The 20,280-nt window shown below is 41.6% G+C and overlaps 1 protein-coding gene across 1 annotated transcript in view; it reads right to left on the bottom strand.

The window, feature by feature from the left end:
• ABCD2 (ATP binding cassette subfamily D member 2) overlaps positions 1-20,274 on the bottom strand; it is a 34,796-nt gene extending 14,522 nt beyond the window's left edge. The window contains exons 1-6 of the mRNA XM_026046399.1: positions 19,556-20,274; positions 18,016-18,196; positions 13,439-13,560; positions 10,831-10,999; positions 8,270-8,364; positions 6,525-6,670 (exon numbers count right to left, since the gene is read on the bottom strand). Coding sequence (XP_025902184.1) covers positions 6,525-6,670; positions 8,270-8,364; positions 10,831-10,999; positions 13,439-13,560; positions 18,016-18,196; positions 19,556-20,041 — 1,199 coding nt within the window. The 5' untranslated portion in view covers positions 20,042-20,274. The remainder of the gene's footprint in view (positions 1-6,524; positions 6,671-8,269; positions 8,365-10,830; positions 11,000-13,438; positions 13,561-18,015; positions 18,197-19,555) is intronic.
• Positions 20,275-20,280: the final 6 nt, after the last annotated feature.

Genomic DNA, 20,280 nt, shown 5'->3' on the forward strand with positions numbered 1-20,280 from the left:
CACCTTCCTGCATGGAGGGCAGGAACGCAGACAGCGAGGCCTCTGAAGCAGGAGCTGCTCTTGCTCTGCGTTTCACAGCGCTCCCTGTCCATGGCATTAAGTTTTCACATGCTATGGAATACAAATGTGCAAGTAATGCTAGAGCAATAGTATGTCTCCACTGAGATGCCCTGCCAGCACGTGGGAAAACACACACACAGTGCTGATTTCAGTCTCTAATCCTCTGGGAATTACCCTGTGTTGCACAGGGCACTGAGACATGTCACGTACTGAGGCTACAGGGACGTTCAGAAACCATCACAACCAGTTTGCCACTGTTAGATGTACCTGGACTGGCCACAAGGGAGCTGCAGCGATCTTCGCTAGGAACAAAAATTAGTGGGAGGTAATTACCAGAGGCCTCTTGACAGATAAACAAGTCTAGGGAAGCCTTCCTTTTAGGGAAAGGCTGTCATGGAAGGTAGGCTAGTGCAGAAATAAAGAAGTGAAGAAAGAAACCCGTCGGCCACAGGGGTAGCCGCCCTGTTCCCACAGGATCACAACATAGCAACTCTGGAAGAAAGGAAGGATAACGCAGCCATCTGGGGGATASTCTGCATTATTTGAAGAGATTCATCTTGCCTAAAAGTTACTCGTCCAAGTCCAAGGTTCCAAGCCTTCTCTCTGGAGTCAATGGAGTCTCATCTGGCACCTCCACTGGACTAGTGCATCTTCAATGGTGTCCTAGGATGTTCTGGTGGTTGTCTGAAGTGGAAGACTGTTGAGGAGCGACTGATCCACCTAACAGTTGCTCCGTGCTCTGGGTGTCTCTGCTGGAGCAGGGAGTTGGACTAGATGATCTCTAGAGGTCCCTTCCAACCTCAMCCATCCTGTGATTCAGCAGGGTGCTGCACTGGGCTGCCCGTTTCACTCCASCACAGGATAAACGGAGGCTGCTAAACGCAAGGCCGAGCCCACAGGGAGCTCCCGCGTGGCACCGGTGACTCCAGCAGCTGTGTCCTTGTCCTTATCTTAAGGGAAGCAGCATGTTCTCATGCCAACAGCCTTTTGCTTGACAGGAGAAATTTTATCTTTCTCTAAGAAAACCCTGCGAGATCTCTGAAGACCGGAATGACAACAAACCTGGTTTCTATCTTTTATCAGGATTTGTAGTTTATCAGTGTTTCCCAGTGTTACGTGGTCAAGTGTCCCGATTTCATATGACTAAGGCACTTGAAACTTACGTTCCGCATTCTGAGGTAAAATAATATGGAAATACGAACCGTTATCTGTTTTGTTTTTCTCTCWAAGATCGTTCATTGAACAGCTGCAAGGGTAGAGGAGTTAAGCTGGGAGTGACACACAAAGCTGGACACAGAAACAACCCTTCTGGAGAAGTGTCTGCTACACAGAAAGCAGGCCACGTAAATGCAAAAACCAGGTTACTTCCTGGCACACAAGTTTGTCCCTATCACTGATAAGTCACTATGTTAAGCTGTAGATCATTTTTTGCCCCATGGCACTGCTGTCACTACTAAATTTTCAAGGCAAGTGAACTCTGTCTCAGCAGAATGGACCTAGCAGAGTTTAAGTGCATTTGCAGTTGGCTTTGCCCCCATGGGAYAGAGCCCATAAATCAGCCAGGCATCCCGTTCTTGCAACCTATTTACTTTCTTCATGTGAATTTGTAAAATGTTCGTCAAGCTTAACCTGACAGCGTTCTTCAAAATGTTTTTCTTATTTGTTTTCTAGATCCACGTTTTCCCAGATTTTAAATGAGAGTGTGGCCTCTGCATGGTGCCTGGCAAGAAAATAAGGGGTAAATATTGGTGCTGACTGTGGACTTTTGACAGGCAAAATCCTATGAAAAGAAGCTGCTGGAGGGCAGAAGCGTTGCAARCTCATGTGCTGGCAAGAACATGGTGTCCAGCATATACCAGGAAACACAGAGCAGCTGACTGCCAGGGACCCTGGTGGAAACACTCCTGTGCCTAGGCTTCAGACATAAATTTAGCTTCTCTGTAGCAGCAAGGAAAATATTTCAAAAGAACATAATTGGGAGCTGTGCATGAGTGACACTAACGGGGGCCAAAATCAGACTGATGTGCTCCTTACCACTGAAGCAAGACTCAAATGGTTGGGATGCTACCTTGACTACAAGAATGGATAGATACAAGAATCCAAGAATGGATTTCACCTCTCAGTTCCATACACATCATGGTATTTAGTAAGCCATGAAGCTGGCAGTACTTTAATGTTATACCTCTGCACATCTGCTGCTTGGTAAGAATAACGTGAGCTACTGCATAGGTCTCAGGGATGTAAATGTTGAGAGGCAAGTTCCCTTATGGATCACAAATGAAAGGAAGCTGGCTTGCACTTGGAGTTAAGTGATCATGTCGTGTTTTAAATGAGATGCCCCCCGGAGCCTGCAGAATGAGGTCTCTCCATTTGTCTAACAACAAAGTYCCTCCATTTGTCTGCTCGAAAGGCAGTAACATCAGAACCTGCTTCAGCTGGAGAGCCCCGGCAGCCACAGGAGCTGATTATTGCATCTCTGCACCCATCAGTCCTGGGCTTCCTGCTGACTGAAATCTGTCAACAAAGGCTCTTCATCTGCACCAGCCTGGCCCTGACTTTGTGACACAGACCACTGCCCATTCAGACGGGCATGACACACCAGTCAACAGCAGCATCACTTAGTGCTGACCCAAGAAAGAGCTGAATTAYGATTCTGATGGCTAGGTAAGAAAAGCCGCAGCTGAAGCATCACAGATGCTTGCAAAAYAAAAGAGCAGCACAGGAACCTATTCCTAAGCCTCTATCCTCTTGGTWCCTACCTAAGGTAGAGTTTTCCCAGCCGATGTCCTTGAGAATATTTGGTGTCATCATATAGTGCAGCCTGGTAACTTGTTTCAGCTTATGAGAGGTTTTGAGGATCTGAAGCAGGGACAATCCAGGTAAGGAATGRACAGAATGCATCCAGCACAGCTACAGTCTCTGCTACTAAATCCCTTGTTTGTATGAGCTTCAAATACAGCACAAAATAACATACTTCTCATCTGATCAAGCTCCCTTTTTTAAAATATTCTAATTCAAAGTTTCCAATTTGGGAGGAAACAGAGACTAAGCCTCAACTAAGAGAGGGACCTGAAAGAGTTCTCCATTTCCCAGTCCAGACRCTTGTGCTGGCTGTCTCCTGCCTCCACGTGCAGATCCTAGATGAACACCTACCAACACCTCCCAATTCCTCACCCACATTCTCATTTTCTTGCACTTTCAGAACCATGGATTTTTCCAGATTTAATCTTCAGAACCACAGATTTTTCAGACAGATTTTCTGTCTGAATGGACTGGGGGACCAAAACTGCAGAGCATGCTGAAGTCCTCTGCAAACAGCAGTTTACCTGCAACCTTTGAGACAAAACCATTTTAAATCTAAATGCCTGTGCAGCATGASAACTGAGGCCTCCAGTCTAGGATTTCTGCACTTCTTTGCCTAGATAAGAGACAAGAGCTGTAAGCTGGGCTTTAATTAGCAGAGTGTGAATGGACAGCAAGGAAGGCACCTTGGATGGCTYGAGCAGCAGCAACAGTTAATCCATAAAGCCATTTTCCAGCCCTGGCTATTAGCCTCAGGGAATCTCACCCACCATGTACTCTTAAGTGGTACTGTCATTACTGATAACCCTGCGTTCACACAAACAAATTAAAATGTGCCAATCTTCAYAGCTGTGAGTGAATCTTCAGTGGAAGCTGGGAAGTCTCCTGGGAATCCTGGTGGGCAAAGGCCCAGTTMACTACCACCGCACCAAGGCAAGACCTGTTCTGGTCCAGGCAGGATAAGAAGCAACTCCCTTTAACTAGGATGGAGAAATATAAGGATTTCCACACGAGTCCCATTCAAATGAAATGGAAAAGTTGTGCCCTGGCTGAGGGGACAGCCTAACAGGCCTCACACATGCAGCAGCCACCTTTTTTAATAAACAGGAGAAAATCTCATTAACCTGGCTTCATTTCACTCACATTAAACAAGAAAATAAATAATATCAAAAAAGTAGCATCCATCTCCTTACAGGGGAACCATGTTGAAAAGCGTGGCTATGTGAATGTGTGGGATTAAGCAGGCTGCTAGATCTCACGTTGAGGCCACTACCACAGACCTTTTGTTCATCTCTCAGATAAGTGGTGAACTTTGAAAATAAACACACACAAGAGGAGTGCCCTGAAGCTGATGGCAAAGCACCCCAGGGAGCTACAGCGGGCAGACAGGCCTAAGGCTCCACTCGGTGAGGCAGGAAAGGAATGAGTCAGTCCCACCATCAGCAAAACTCACTGTGTTTTGTGTGTTTTTAGTGTTTTGTGTGTGTCCAAAGTGCTCACGGGCAAGAACACGCGTGGAGCTGGTGTGTCAGGGTGCAGRGCCACCCCTGGGAGCCGGCACACGAGTGGAGCAGGGCAACAGGAGCAGTGCCTGGAAGCACAGGGGGGTCTCAGCTCCCCACAAGCAGAGGCAGCACAACCCACGAAGGTCAGCAAAGACCTGCAACTTAGGCTGTTTGGCTTTTCTGGCCACAAACTAATGAGAAAGTCTAATACAGAAGAGCTACATACACATATAGTACGTGCATATAATTCCATAAACACAACTTTTCTGAAAGTGAAAATGGCCATTTTGCAAGACAATTTTTGTTTAGGTAATCAAAAACTGTCTGAAAAACAACTGGCTTTTAATTACAGTGGCCTTGCTAAAGATCTCCATTCTTAAGATAATATTGGAATCACACTATAATCTTTAGGAGGTTATACAATCACAYGCAGTGCTTACAATAACAAGATATAAATATCACTTATTTTATTACTTTATTACTTACGTGATTTGGAACTGAAATATCTCTTGCTTAATCTCATCTACATGATGAATAYGGTTGCACTACTTGTGGCAAATCACAACAGACGTTTGGATTACTCAATAATGCTGAGCTGARAAAAATGTATCTAACTAGCTGGTGCAATTTTTAGTAGCCAAGTATATTTTTAGAATGCAGAAGGAAAAAGACCAGTCAGGAGAAGACTTGTAAAAGAAGCCAAGATAACATATCAGAAAGAGATGTATGCAAAAAGAAACACCTAGAGCTCAAGGAGGCCAGAGAGACATTTAAACTTTTGTTTCATGCCCTCCTAGGATTAGTAAGACAACAGTAAGCCCAGTTATATAAATCTTATATGATGCAGAACAATATTTGACACCAGCGTAGCCAGTCCTCAGAGAGGGGCACTGCTCATGGATGTTTTAGAGTTGTGCTCTGCTAGGGAGACTGCAGAGCCATGAGAGAAGTTTATGTAACCAGCAAGGACTGCACAGTACATAACTCAGTGCAGGTCAKAGGGTGGAATGTGATGAACAATTTACATTAAGAACCTGACGTTGATGACTCTGAATGGACACTTTATGGAGCAGAGGCACTAAAGAATATTCCTGTACTGTCATCAAGGTAACCTGCAAGTATTGTCGGCGTGAGCTGCTGCTGCTGGCAGCTCTACCAAACCAGGGAGAACTAAGTAAATGAAAGAAACAGGAGWCTGGTTCCTTGCAGTGAAAAAGGCTGAGCCTTTTAGTTGGAGAACCATGACATTAAAGATGGAGAGTCAGAAAGAATGACATTAAACATCAGGAGGAATTGTATGCTGGAACTCACTAATTCCATGGAGACAGGGCAACCTCCCAYGTTTGAAGACAAAAGAGTGTAGGAACAGGGCACAGTGTGGGGAAAGCCACCTTCAGACACACTGCTGATACACCACAAAAACACTGGYGGTTCCTTTGACTCTCTTAGGCGCTGCTAAGAACATAGCCTGTTCATCTTGTGTGTATATCTAGCATTGCTCCTCATGCTACACACCGTGTATTTCGTTAATGTTCTTATTATCTAAAACTATGCCTTACAACTTCTATTTTATTCCTAGGTAAAGTAGGAATGAAGTACCTTTATTCTGTAGGAATTCTCTAGGAGGAAATAGCTTCCTTCTAGAGATAAGGAATCTCCTTATCTCTCTTTTCATCTTCTCATTCATGCTGCCTTCTTGATGGGTTAATTAAAAGAGCAATGCAGAGATGGTCAACATGAGCACACACTGCTTTGCAAAGGAGGGAAAGAAGAAGGGATATGAGCCCATTACTGAGGCTCCAATAGTGGCAACTTGTCAAACTGTGACAGATCCTTGTCATGTGCCCAGTCCCGAGCACTGATCCATCCTTGAAAAGAAGCCGTCACTGGCACCAATATGATGCCAGGCTGCCAGTCGGGGACAGCACAAAGTGGAATCACRGGAATCCTTGGGCTTCCTTCTCCCTCTTTTTTGGTGACTGAACATCTGCATCACCAACAGAAGGAAGCTTAGGGGTTTTTTAAGCACTCTCCACACAGGAGATGGTATTTACCCCTTTCTAAACTGGCTCTAAATTATGTTGATTTGGAAACAAGAGAAGCAGGGTCAAAAATGACGTTACGTGCAAGAAGGTATCAGCTGCAGCAAACACCTACCTTTGTGGTATATAAAACATGTGCTGTGGAGGAGGTTTGTAGAGGACTCCTCCGTATACAGGCCACAGACCACTTAAAATTCTGAAAAGAGAACTCTTTCCACAGCCATTGGGTCCAGTGATTAGAAGATGCATCCCCTCCTGCACCTACAATAACAGTGAAAGCAACAGAATGGAAGATGTTACCAGGGTATAGAAAGATCCCCTAAAGCAAGTTATACAAGACATTGCATCAAATTATCAAGCCATTCCATTAAAACTTGCACATCTTTTAGCAGCTGCTCTAGAAAAAACAGTTTTAGATGCAATACATCGGCTGAAATGATAAAAATAACTGAATGACAAAAATAATATGCACTATTTCCAGAATGACAGATTATTATTTTCTAGAAGGACACAAATCATTAAATTGGAAACATTTTTCTTTTTTTAAAACTATTTGGGTGCTTTGTGTTTTAGAATTAAAACCTGAGCATAGTTTATTTCTAATACATGGCAAAAACATTGAGTCCCACTATCTGGAAGATGGAAGGCATCACATGTCACAATCTAGAACAACTCCAATAATTTCCAATAATCCTTTTGGTGCATTTACAAACATTTCTTTCAGACTCTTGCTTGCACTAGTTTCAATACAAAGACATCATAATATGTTAAGGGCAATCGGTTATTTATAGGTATATTCAAACATTATAAAAATTACCTACACTGATTATATCAGAATATCAATAAACCACAGTTGGGATCAATTATTCTAATGTGGATCATGCCCAAAGGGGGYAACAGCCTACAGAGCAGAGCCATATCCATCGGGAACACTAATATAAGCTATGCAAGCAACACTGAACTCCACTCTGCCTCTCCCTGCTTCATTAACARTGGTATTCTGGGTGTGATGATGTTTATTCATCGGAATATAAATCTGTGTATATATAAGAATGTATATTTATTCATAATCACACTGTCTGTTTGACCTTAAAGCTGTAATTGTCCAACCTGGCATCCCCACACTGCAGCCGCTGCAAGTTTTGCATAGCTGGGACCCTGTCCTCAATTCTTATGCACACACAGAGATGACAACAGGAACAGCCTGTTCTAGCTAAACTGAAGGACCTGCTGTAATTATTCATGTATAGTGTTCTGATAACTCCACCTGTTTCTAAAAATAGCAATATCTGCAATGAAACGGGACATATATGAGGGTGATTCAGTAAAACCATTAATTACAATTGYGAGCAGGTAAAAGGTGGTATTTTTAAGAGCTTTTTAAAAGCAATTGAAGCTTTCACTGAGCAAAGACTCCACAGTTGGGCTTGTCAACTATGCTGTCAACTATTAGTAACTATGGCCTTTTGTGGTGAATAAGTTAAATTACAGACTCATTTTTTTTCATGATTGATATGAACTCTGATTTTTTAAAAGGAACCTAAGGGAATAAAGCATCCCAGTTCCACTGAAATTGAGACTGATGGATGCAGACTATCACAGAGGCCTTTGAAAATCACACGTGTGTTTTTTTGGTTTTTTTTTTTTTTGGATCTGGCAAAAGCACCAGAAATCCTCTCTCCTCTGTCTGAGCAGGATAAACTACACATATCTGCCTCTATTGAGCTACTATGCCTACCTTTCTGGACTTCCCCTTTTATCCATATGCTCCTCCAAGTACTTAACATAAAGTACATGAATTCTGTCCTGTTTATGTTAATGTGATGGCAACAATCAGAAGATTCTTGCATAGCATCTTACTTTGATGTTCAGTCTGGAAACCACCACATCGCCGTTCGGAGTAATAATGGGAACATTTTCACAAACAATTCCATGATCAACATCAATAACTCTGCCTAGAAATAAGAGAAGAGCATTYAGAGTCAGTGAAGATTTCTATTCAAAAATCCTAACTGATTATCTCCATGCCCAGCTTAGAAATATAAATTGGTAGGTTTTGAACAATTCTTATAYGCTCCAGGTACCCCAGTAGAAACCTGGATGATATATCTGGAGGATAGAAAGAAACTCCATATTACCATAAACATTATGCATCCTATAAAATATATCACAAGTAAAGCATTACAAACACATGTTTATTCACATTCAGTATCCATTTACTGTATTTTGCTTAAAATAGGTAGTCAATATCCATCAAAAAATGTTCAAGAATGGGCTTAGACACAGGCAGACAAGCTCCYCTTCCTTCTCCTGAAGATTTTATTTGAAAATAAAAGTTCCTTTTGCTAYCAGCTCTCACTGTAAGCCCAGTTCCAGCTCCTCTAGCAATGAGAGCAAAGGAGGAAAAGCTCAGCAGCTTATTTCCAGTTCTTCCTGAAGCCACACAGACTGTAAAGGCCTCTTGTAAATATTTGTGAAAACACTCTATTATCTGTACTTGCTACTGGGAGTTTGTACAAGCTTAAACACACAGAGTGATGAAACATTTGGGTACTCTGTAACAAATTCATGAGAACTGGTAGATAAACTTTTCTGGGAAAAACTTTTCTAGTCTTTATAAACAAGAAGCAAAGAAGAGGTATTTCTCCTTGTAAAAGAAGGCTGTATATTTAAAACTTAAACTAACCAGGAAAAAAGAAAATTATATAAATTTATAAGGGATGGTTTAAAAGAAAATAAGTACTATGTAGTAAAATAATCTCTTTTGGGAAGCCTAATACTRAGATTTTTGGTTTTTAACAATAGAGGCCTACACATATGTGTGAGCATTTGTACTTTCATCCCTATGCAAATCCACTCTGATGGGATTTCTGAAGTATCCAGCATGAAAGGAAGCAGTAGAAACAGTTTTACAATGGAGCTTGTCATCAAAATCACAGGGCCTGTGGCCTAGATTCATCCGGCCTAAATTCCCCGTAAAWCTCTGGGAATACTGCTCCCCACCGGCTAAATGCCTCCCAAAACCCCTAACTTGTCAAAAAGAAACACTGCCCACAGTGACTTCCGAAGAATCTAGGCTCCATGAAGTTTGCAACTGCAATGGAATCAAATCTTGGAAAAAAAAAAAAGATGGAAACATGAACATTCTTTCATATCTGTATTTGTTTTTAAACGATACTTCTTCAAAATACAAATCCAAGAAGGGCCCCAGCATTATTTCAGTCTCCTACGAAGTGCAAAATCTTTTTTTTTTTCTTTTTTCTCCTRGGACATCTCAAAACATAACACAGAGAATCATCTATTTTACTGGCAGTCAAATACTACCAGCATCTCCAAGATTAAGCAAGCAGCTGTTTCCACAGGCAGCCACTGTGCTGCAGCCAGCTGTTCTGCAAAGCCTGTCAGAGCATTTTGAGACCCTGTCAGAATTTGTCAAAATACGTTATTTCATAAAAGCACTTTGGTGTCTTTATCTCTAACTAGATTTAAGGGATTTTCACTGAGAGGGAATGAGGCTCTTCARCAATGAAGATGAGGGGGGAAGTAGAAGGAACTACTGAGGAAACTGCAACAAGCCCATGGCAAATGTGTGAAACAGCCGAGAGAGCAGCTCAGCGAAAGAGGCAGGATGAGATTGTGCAGAACAGAGCACAGCAAGAAAGAYGTGGACAAAAGATGCTGTGGGGAGGCTGCAGACAGAGATACCGACACCAGAAAGATACAGGCTAGAGAGGGGAGGAATTAACAGTGGTACATGCTGGAATGGCTGGTATTGTCAGGGATCAGGAAGATGGTGAGAAGGGTAGGGTTGTCAGCACATTTTCACTTGAAAATTGCCACTAAAAAATGAGAAAATGAGCACAGGCTGACTTTTTTTTTTTCCTTTTTTTTTTCCTATTTTTTTCTCTTTCTTTTTTTTTAAGCAGCTGAAAATAAATTATTGCTCTTGTCAAAAATTAACAAACAGCTCTCTTGCTCTCTTTCTCTCCTATTTCAAATACACTAAGAAAAATTGAAATTTCTTCTTTTCTAGAAGAAAACATTTGAATCTTCCTCAGACAAGTGAGATGTTAAGTACTGGGAAACACTTTAAATGCATCAGGAGAAGGAAGGCACTGCCCTTATAATGATAGCAACAATAGCACTACCAACAACAATACTGTAAACAAAGTGCCCTTTTTCACTGAAAGTTTTCACAAAAAAAGAGCAATCCTAGAGAAAATATATTAGAAGGAACTACAGCAATAACCTGTAGTTAAAAAAAAAAGAACACAATTATGTGAGGAATATAAAATGGGAGACAACATGGAGATTAAAGTGAGAGGTGGGAATTGCTGTAAAAGCAGAAGCTTTGTTCACTGTCCCACCTCACCAGCAAGACTCCCCCCCCAGAGAAATATATAAAAATGTAAAATAATTACCCTTGATTTCTAAGGGCCCCTCAATGTGCAATTCTGCTTTATCTTGATTCTTCTTGTTGCTTTTGGACTCTTGAACAACAGCAGTTCTTTTGTAGATGCCTCTTTTTACTTCATCAAAGACTGAGAACATGTTGTAGACCCGGGCCGTGTAGCCTGCTAGTTCAGTAACCTGAGAAATAATAAACGTCCCATTTCAGTCAAACTTTATAAATCTTTCAGTGAAATACTTGGTCAAAAATACAAGAAAAACATTCCCAGCTACTTTGAGTCAAACCTCYTCAAATGTTACTCTGGAAGAATTTATTCTTTGAGACTCTGTGCTATCCCCTATTATTATTTTTTATACTAATGAGCATATAGAAAAATTCTGAGGGGAACAAATTTCAGACAAGCTAAATCATTGTAACTCTAGTAAAAGAGGAGATTGCAGGAACTGTTCAATCTTCAATCTGCAAAGATCAACTGCCAGAATATGTCCAAAAAGAGAACCTACAATACAAGAGAAACCCAAAATCTCTGTGTTCTCCAGCAAGATAAAGATCAATAAAAATAAAAACTGATGCCCATAATTATTTATTTTCAGTTTTCTGTACTGCCTAAGCCTTCTATGTGAAAGGAAYGCTTTCTACATATAGAACAGGTAGCACAAGGGTGTATCCTAATCTAGAGTATGGTACAGAAACTAATTGGCCCTCCAAGTATGTCAACTGCATGCCACATTACTAGAGTATAATCTAAGACCTTAAATTAGAGCTAGGAATTGTTAGGCTGACGAGGTCTCTTTAAAGGCTTTCTCCTTTTCTCAGCTTTTTTTTTTGACAGTTGCCACCTGGTGAACACAGAAATCCAGGTCTCTGGGACCCTTCTTAAGTTCTGGGCACGTTTCACTGTTTATGCAAGATTAGGTGGGCAGCAGCAGTCACAGTCACGGGGCCATCACTCCCAGGAGGTCTGCAAGCCTAGGAGAACTCAGCTAAAAAAGTGCAACAAATGATGCTACTCTGTAAAGTTTAGGCTTCATCACTAAGTGTATTAGCATCTGTGAAAAGTATTAGGTTAACAGCAGTTAGGTCAGTAGGTAGCATACAGGAGCTGTAACATCATCCTCCCAGTGGAGCTTTCCTAGCAACCTCAGGAGGAGCTTGTGCCAGGGCTCAGCACTCCATGCTGATGATGAACCTCCACCAGTTCCCCCCACAAGAAAGATAACTAGGTATGAGCTTCTAAACCATGACCCTACACATCCATACATACTAGCATTTAAACTGCTGACCTGCAAATAAAAGCTGGGCCTGCAAGATGAGTTACTGGAATGAGGCTGCTTTGGTGGATCAAGTGGCTAAGAATTAGTACTTCACTGCCACTTGAAGTGCACTGATAATGTTATTCTTTGGAAACTGAATCATGAAACAGGCTAAATATTGCATAGTATATCTTCAACAGAATTATAAATATAAAACTAAGAKGGAAATTCAACGAATTGGTCTTGGATCTCATGCTGTCTGGCTTAAAATCTTACCATGTTATAAATCATGAGTTCATTCATTTGCTACTATTACTGCTTGGATGCTTTTGATTCCAAACAATAAAACTGCCATGCTTGTAAGTTTCTGTGCACATTATATAAATTAAATATTTAAAATAAAACAGAAGTAACATCAGTGTTCAATTGGTTATCTGGCAGTCTCTTCAGAGCAGAGGCCAAGCAGCAAATTAGCTGAAGCAGCACAGGTCAAAGTCACTGTCCATTAGAAGTATTCCCTGCAGAGAAAATAAAGATTCTGGCTTTGCTGCAGTCTGTATTTGAAGGCTCTGAACTACCTCTCCTCTCCAATTTAAAAAGCTGTAGTTAGTACTGCTGGATTCCACGTAATGGATTCCAGGGTCTCCAATTAGCTGCCTGCGCTTTCTTCATGCTGCACTGGGAAAGGGATTAGGAAAATCCAATCAAACAAATGCAGACCCACATTAGGCAGGAAACGTTGAGGAGAATAATGGAGACTAATGGTGCTGTCTCATTTTCCTTTTGCTAAATAGCAAATATCCAGGAGAGACTACCTCCTCTAGGTAAATGCCCAGCTTTGCCTGAATTCAGATAACAACCTGAAGCCAAATCTCCAACCTTCCAGGTGAACTTCCTGCATCTCCGGGCCATCTCTAATGGGGTTCTATAATGGATTTTTCCTGTTAAAAGTTTTCTACTTTGCAAAATTACTTACAGCTTAACAGGATCAGAAGGTTCTGACAACAACTGCACAGTTCAGGTGGTCAGAAAGTAAGAATGCAAGACAACCTGAAGTCCCTGCTCCACACAGCAGAGAGATTTGAGCTTCTAGCACTCACACTCCAGGAACCTCTAGTGCTCTCAGGTGGTACTTGAACACAAATATTCTTCTATGTTGGACCACACTGGTAGCTGAGCTCTTCAAACTCACCGCAGACTTAACTAAAGACATGACTATAAACTCAAAGATCTCTTTGGATTTAAGTGCAATAGAAACTTGACTTRAAGAATGGCACTTTTTCAAGACACAGTTTACATTAAATGTTAATTCCATTTTGCTTTTATTTCTCCCTTTTCTGTTTTGTGTGTGATTAATGTACACACCTCCTTGTACGATGACATAATTCTTTCAATAGCATCTGCTCCAGAAATCAGCAGRTTTCGTGATGTAGTGAAAGCTTCTGTCCGTTCACTAACCATTGCCTGTTTCTGGCCATCTTCTAATTCTACAATTAGAAAAAAAAATGTTATATTTTTCTTCTGAAAATTATCTCCACAAATTAAATCATGGTTAAAATGARAGCAGTAGTAGAAGAGGTTTTAAATGGAAACAAGTTTAGCTCTGTGAAGACAACCTCTGTGAAGAAAATCTGTGAGTGTATTTAGCATAGATACTTCAGTAATGAGGACCAAGTGGGAGGATATGGAATTCATTTGATTATGCAAAACATCCTGTTGATTTCTACTATTTGCTTATTTAGATAATTTTCTTCTAATACACTATTATTTCAACATACATWTTAGCAATGCAAAGTGAAACTGAAGCAATGATCTGAAAATGATTTTAATTGAATTTAGATTTGTTATTAATTTTAGTCTTACATTATYACTCATTTCATGTGAAAGAAAATATTCATGTTGATGCAAATTTGTAACTTTTTTTTTTAAAGAAAGCAGTAAGTTCTTTCACTATCATGAGCATGTTTTTAAACAGGATCCTTCTTTCTCACAAGCCTGTCTGTTGACCTGACCCAAATGCRAAGTCAAAATCTTTTGTCTATGACACCACATCCTGTCACCAAGAGAACTCTTGCTCCAAAAGAAAGAGCTGTATCATGGGAACATATCTGCAGCAACTGGCAAAGAGAAACAGCAGCATAAATTGTAGAAAGTAGGTGAGATATTTATGCTTACAGTTAACTGTAACCTACACATATTCTTGCTACCACCTGACTTGCAGAAACTTTTATGTAACCTACAGACAATTTATAAAGTTTCCTTTRTGAAGGGGTCAAGACTAAAAACACGACTATCTTAAGACCACATATCGTTTTACTGTTAACGGTGGCGTCTACCAAAAACTAGGACAACAGCATGTGGTAAACCACACTTACCAGAAGCTTCAGTGTGAAAGACCAGAAGAAAAGGTCTCAAGAGTTTTTTGCCTCACATAATTTAATTTATCTATCTATATCTATCTATCTATATATCTATATATCAGGTATCTATATCTATCTATATATCTATATATCAGGTATATCAGATATATCTATCTATATATCAGGTATCAGGCTAGAGGGACTAATAGGTAGCTCCAGTGTGGCAACTCCTGTATTTCCATCAGTTGGTAATATATATATTTTTTAAATGATGTTTGCATAGTGGTTAAGAAAAGCTTTGAGGAGTAATTTCACAGGCTAAATTAAGACAATTCAAAAAGTATTTCTGTACTGGTAARTAGCTGTGTCACCTTCCTGACATGATCTGATTTCTGCAGTGTTTAGAAATCTGCCCGCAGTACCAAAGCCAGATTTACCTTTCTGCCTCTCTTTCCTTTTTAAGATACTTAAATCTAACTGCTGTTCTGTTTTCACTCACATCTCCAAAAAGACATCTTTGAAGAGTAAGATCTAAAACACTGAAATACACTAAGGATCTTTAGCAGAAAAAAAAAAATATATATATATACACACACACACACACATATATGTGTGTATGTATATGTGAATATGTGTATGTGTAAATTGATACAGTAAATGTGTGTATCTATATCATACATACATATAAAATATATTCATCTAACACACACACACACACACACACACACTCTCGCACACATAAATATATATTTATATCTTTCTGGCCTCAGTTGCTTTTTAAAATCTTTTTTCTTTTTTTAATTGCTTGGTCAAGATTCATATTTTCTACATTAAATTAGAATTAAACTAAACTAATTGGAGTTAAATTCAACCAGTGGATTGCAATTTAGTCACCTGGAAAACAAAGGCATGCACTTTATTAAAAAAAAAAAAAAAGACAGGAAATCCCTTGCAAAGAAGGCAGAAATTACAAAACTCTCACTTATGTAGTCCTCACTTATTTAGAAAGTTATTTGCACAGCAAAAAAAAGAGTAAACTCAGTGCTAAAGGGAATTAATTCCTTCGTGCAAACTAAACAGAAACTTGTTTTTGACATTCCTCAGAGATGATTATTTTATCTTATGTGAACTAGAGCCCATGCAGCACTAGGCAAAACTACCAAAACTAGATCATCTAGGAACTGTCCACAGCTTAACTACATAAATGTAGTTCTCCTCCTGGATCAATTTACCTTCTGCTGCTTGCAGCACCCAGGCGAGCTCCTTTAGCAGTAGTTTAGATACCTCCACAAGCCACTGTCCCTTTAAGCACACTTTTAAGGCTACTTGAAAATTAATATTACATGGCGTTTACGAAGACAGCATAATTTCAAAACAATTATCTTGCATTATCTCCCTAATCTACCAAATTACTTTTCATGAACCTTTTGTCTCGAGCATTTTTCAGATGGTCTRTTGTTTAAAGTGGTTTGAGGGGCAGACAGACTGTCTCTATTTCATACAGTATATAATATTTCTCTTTTCATTTTCATATAAGTAATTGATAACAGTCCTTCTATTTGGAACAAAGACACATATCCATCATCTCTAGAGAAATTAAAGTCTTGTTTGCAAAAATAATTACTTTCCAGAAATCTATCAGAGACAAGACACTTGCAACACCCATGTTTTATTATAACAAAACTGGAAATGTCTTCAAGCAGGAATCCTGACTTTGCCAATTAATTTCTTCCCTGAAATATATAACAGAACTAGCAAATATGAGTCAGAAATGTGTGCACTACAGAAGCATTACTCCAATAATTCTTTTTTATTGCTTTAAAAAAAATGGGTTTTATATGAAGAAGTGTACAAAATCTATTGTTTTACAACTGAGATTTCAGGCCTGGTTATGATCTCTCTTATGTTTTTTCCCCTATTCTGATGATTTATCTTGCAGTAATAAATTAAGTTTCTGTTCTTCAGATTTCAACTAAACTGCACCTGACCTGCTGAAACATACAGTGCTTCTTTGCTAGCTAAATCAGTGGTAAGTTCAAGTCTCAGGGAGATTCTTATACAGTGACTACCTGTTATATTTGCAGAGGTCTTGACAGTGTCAATTTTCACCATTAATGACATGTCATAGTGATGGAAACATGCCTCAGGGTTCGGTAATAAGCTCCATGTATAACATTTTACATTGCTGGTGGCCAACGTTTCTCAGCTTTACAGCTTGAGCTGTCATTTGTGTCTTTTCTCACACATTTGAAAAGTATTTACCAAAACACTGTGCCTAGGTATCGCAGTGTTACTTCATTTAGCATAAACACAAGTGAATTATTACTCATTTGTTAAATATACTTTCACTGTGGCTTGATCGCTCCAAATAACATTCTTTTTCATTTTCTTTTTTAATCATGCTTCAAGGGCAGGGAGATGTTTACAACGTGTAGTTAAAATACTTTGACTGCACTCACTTCCACCTTAGAAAAAGACTCTTAAAACTGGTTAATCACTTTTCTAGTGGGCTGACAACCTCACCAGTTACATGGGGTGAAAGGCTTTGTACAAACTCTTCAGAACAGGCCTGATATTTTTGAAGCTGTTAACAGGACACCAGGCAGGATCCTGTTATAGTGCCCTCCTGAGCCATGTGCTGGGCACCCAGACACGTACAGGCAAAACTGGAAGCAAGGGAACTAATGCTGGGGGCTGCACGAAGCCAATCTGGAGGCTGAATCACATTTGCCCAGTTGGACAGTTCTGATTTGGGCTGTAATTACCCAGGCCTGTGCTGAAAACAATCCACTCCTTTTGCTTCCAGTGTAGGAGCCAAGCTTAAGGAATCCTATTGCATTTGTAACAGTCCACAGTTCTAGTCATGCATAAGGAACCCTGCCGAGGTAAATTTGCCCACCTGTCCTTCACAACTCCTCCTTAATTATTTTTCTTCCTGCTCTCCTTTTTTTTTTTTTTAAGTGTGTGTTTTAAAATGTCTGCAATAGCAACACTGTTTGAGTCTCATTTCACTTCCTGACAGGATGTTAAAAACGATGCTATCTAATCCGTCTTTCTCTCAGGGAGTCAGGTGAAAATGCTGCTTTCCAACAGGTTGGACTTCACCTGTCCTCCTCTCACTGAGTCAGGTGAAAATGTTGCTTTCCAACAAGCTGACACATAATGGGATAATTAGCTGTAATTACACTACTACTTATGGAGTGAAATGAGCACTCCAGGAAAGTTAACAATACATATCACATAGTGAAACCGCAGAAGAAGCTGCAAGAACAATTATGCCATTCTAACACTACCCAACAAGTAAGGACTACAACTGTCACTGTAATCTCACATGTGTCTGGTATCCTTGGAGTRGATTCAAGATGTTATCAGGTTTGTGTTCAAAATCATAACTTCTGCTCTTTCCTCAGCTGACTAGTTACGTATTAAAGATAAAGACATGACAAATGCTCCACAAAGACTTAGTGACAAAGTCTGTGTAAAATAAAGAAACATGAAAGGCATTCAAGCAAACTCTAGGCTTTTGAGAACCCAAATTAAAAAAAAAAAAAGTCTTTGGAAATTAATAAAAATGATATTTACCTCCATCTGCAAATCCTGTTGCAGTGATGATGGGCACAGCAACCATAATCAAACCACAGCAACTCCAGACATACTTCATGAGGAATTGCTCGATCATGATGTACCACAGCCGTTTGGACAAGATGAGGTTCATCTGGTCTGCCAAGGCCTTGTAGCTTTTTTGYAGCTGTTTCATCTCCACCTACAGTTAAAAAAATAAAACATTTGCATAAACCAAGCGAGATGCATACGGTCATACCAGATATATTCACACAAGTGCACAGAATAATCGGGTGTCAGGCTCCTGAATCACACGTGCTGTGTGGTACCTATTTTCACAGCACTGCCTTCTCACAGCGACACTGCTCCACTTCATGGGAGTCTCTGGGCCTGATCCTTATTTACACMCTGTCCCTCAACAGCACAACGGCAGCTTTTCTATTTTTAAGACCTCTAACACACACTGAAACAACACACCAGGCCGTGAGCCCAGCGGATCCTAACAGCCAAAGTAAGATTGATGCTGTAACCTCCTGAYGAAGACGCAGCTGTAGCATTTCACAGCGACTGAAACGCCTCAAATTGGGCAGCATCTGGGGACCAATTACCCACACAGAACAGAACTTGCAGAGCTGATCCCTGCAATGCAATGCTGCTCGTTTCTACAAACCCTCCAGCGGAAGGGGGAATTGTCACAAGAGGCTTAAAACGCCGAGGACGGTTGCAAGTCAGCGTGACATAACGCATCGAGGTTCAAGTCAAGGCAGAGGGGTTCAAAGAAAMGGTTTAATTTAGCTGCACTTAACACAGAGCTCGAGGCAGCTTTGGGAACAGTTGCTTCTATTAAATCAAGCCACTTATATTACATAACTGCTATTTGGAATGAAAGTGGCAGGAGCACTTCAGGCCGCCTTCCCATTTTCATTTTCAGCTTACATGAAATAAGGTTTTGTGCAACAGCAGATTTGAAAAGCGTTTTAGTCAAAAGGCACTTGCAATGAGAGCACGATGCAGCCCATAGGAAGGAGGCTTTAAAATAGTCTACGGGTTTACGTAACGGCAGCTACTGAACTACCGCTCTTAAGCTATTTTAAGACCCTGACTACATCTCTGTTTAGCTATGCAAAACAGTGTCAAGGGCCGTAGTGCTCTCTGTGCTTTCACAAAGTTTTCCCCTAGACTTTCCGGTGCTCCTGGATTTTTTTCCCTTTTCTTTTTTTTTTCCTCTTCCTTAGGGAGGAAAGCTCATTGCAGCACTGAATCTGGCAGCTGCTAAACAAGGACAAAAACGCAAGCCTGGAAAGCTAAACGGACTGCACCGGGTGGGGGAAAAACAACGGGCAAGATTAGCTTTCTACAAAAACAGAGGATACAGCTGCAAAACAGGAACAGCGTCGGAGCAGGAGGGAACTACGCTCCGCTCCCCRCCGGCAGCGCCCGAGAGGCTGCCTTTTCCTAGGAAACGGGAAGTGCCGGCTGTAAACAGCCTTAAACGTCAGCGGGACTCGGAGGTCTCCGGCGGGCGGCCGGGGGAAGCGCGGGCGGCCTCCCCGCCGCCTACCTTGTGCCCGCGGTAGAAGGCGATCTCCTCCACGTTGGCGATGATGCGCGAGTGCATGAAGCGCAGGTAGCCCTTGCGCTGGGCCTCCTCGGCCACCAGCTTGCCGAACTTGGGCGAGCAGGCCTTGAGCACGAGCGCCGTGGCGTAGACRACGAGGCCGGCCAGGGCGGTGGGGCCAATGGGGCTGGCGCCGCGGGAGCGCGCCTTGCGGATGAGCGTGTACGATGTGAGCACCACGTCCAGGATGGGCTTGGTGAGGTTGGAGTAGAGGTGCGCCACGGACTGCGAGAACATCATGATGTCCTCGGTGAGCGACTGGTCGGGGTTGGCCAGCCGCCCGTCCATGTTGATGACCCGGTAGTAGGTCTGGTTGGCGAAGTAGGTCTCATASGCGCGATGCACGAGGCGCGTGCGGAAGGCGAGGGCCAGCTTGCCCTCCAGGTAGCGGATGGCGCTGTTGACGAACGTGGCCGGGATGGCGATCATGAGCCACCGCGTGAGCTGCACCACGAAGCTCCGCGGCTGCTTCTCCACGATGCTCTTGACGATCTTTCCGTCGAGCGCGGCCACGTAGATGGAGAGGAAGGTCCTGGAGATGAGGGCCACGGAGTGGAGGCAGAGCCAGCCCAGCTCGGCGCTCACCAGCCGCGGGAAGAAGAGCTTGCGGAGCGCCAGCAGCTGCCTGAAGAAGTCGGCGTTGAGCGCGGGCGCCGCGGGGCCCCGCT

The sequence above is a fragment of the Nothoprocta perdicaria genome, unplaced genomic scaffold (assembly GCF_003342845.1).
Source record: "Nothoprocta perdicaria isolate Ctin4 unplaced genomic scaffold, notPer1 scaffold_44, whole genome shotgun sequence".
In the NCBI taxonomy this organism is placed as follows: Eukaryota; Metazoa; Chordata; class Aves; order Tinamiformes; family Tinamidae; genus Nothoprocta; species Nothoprocta perdicaria.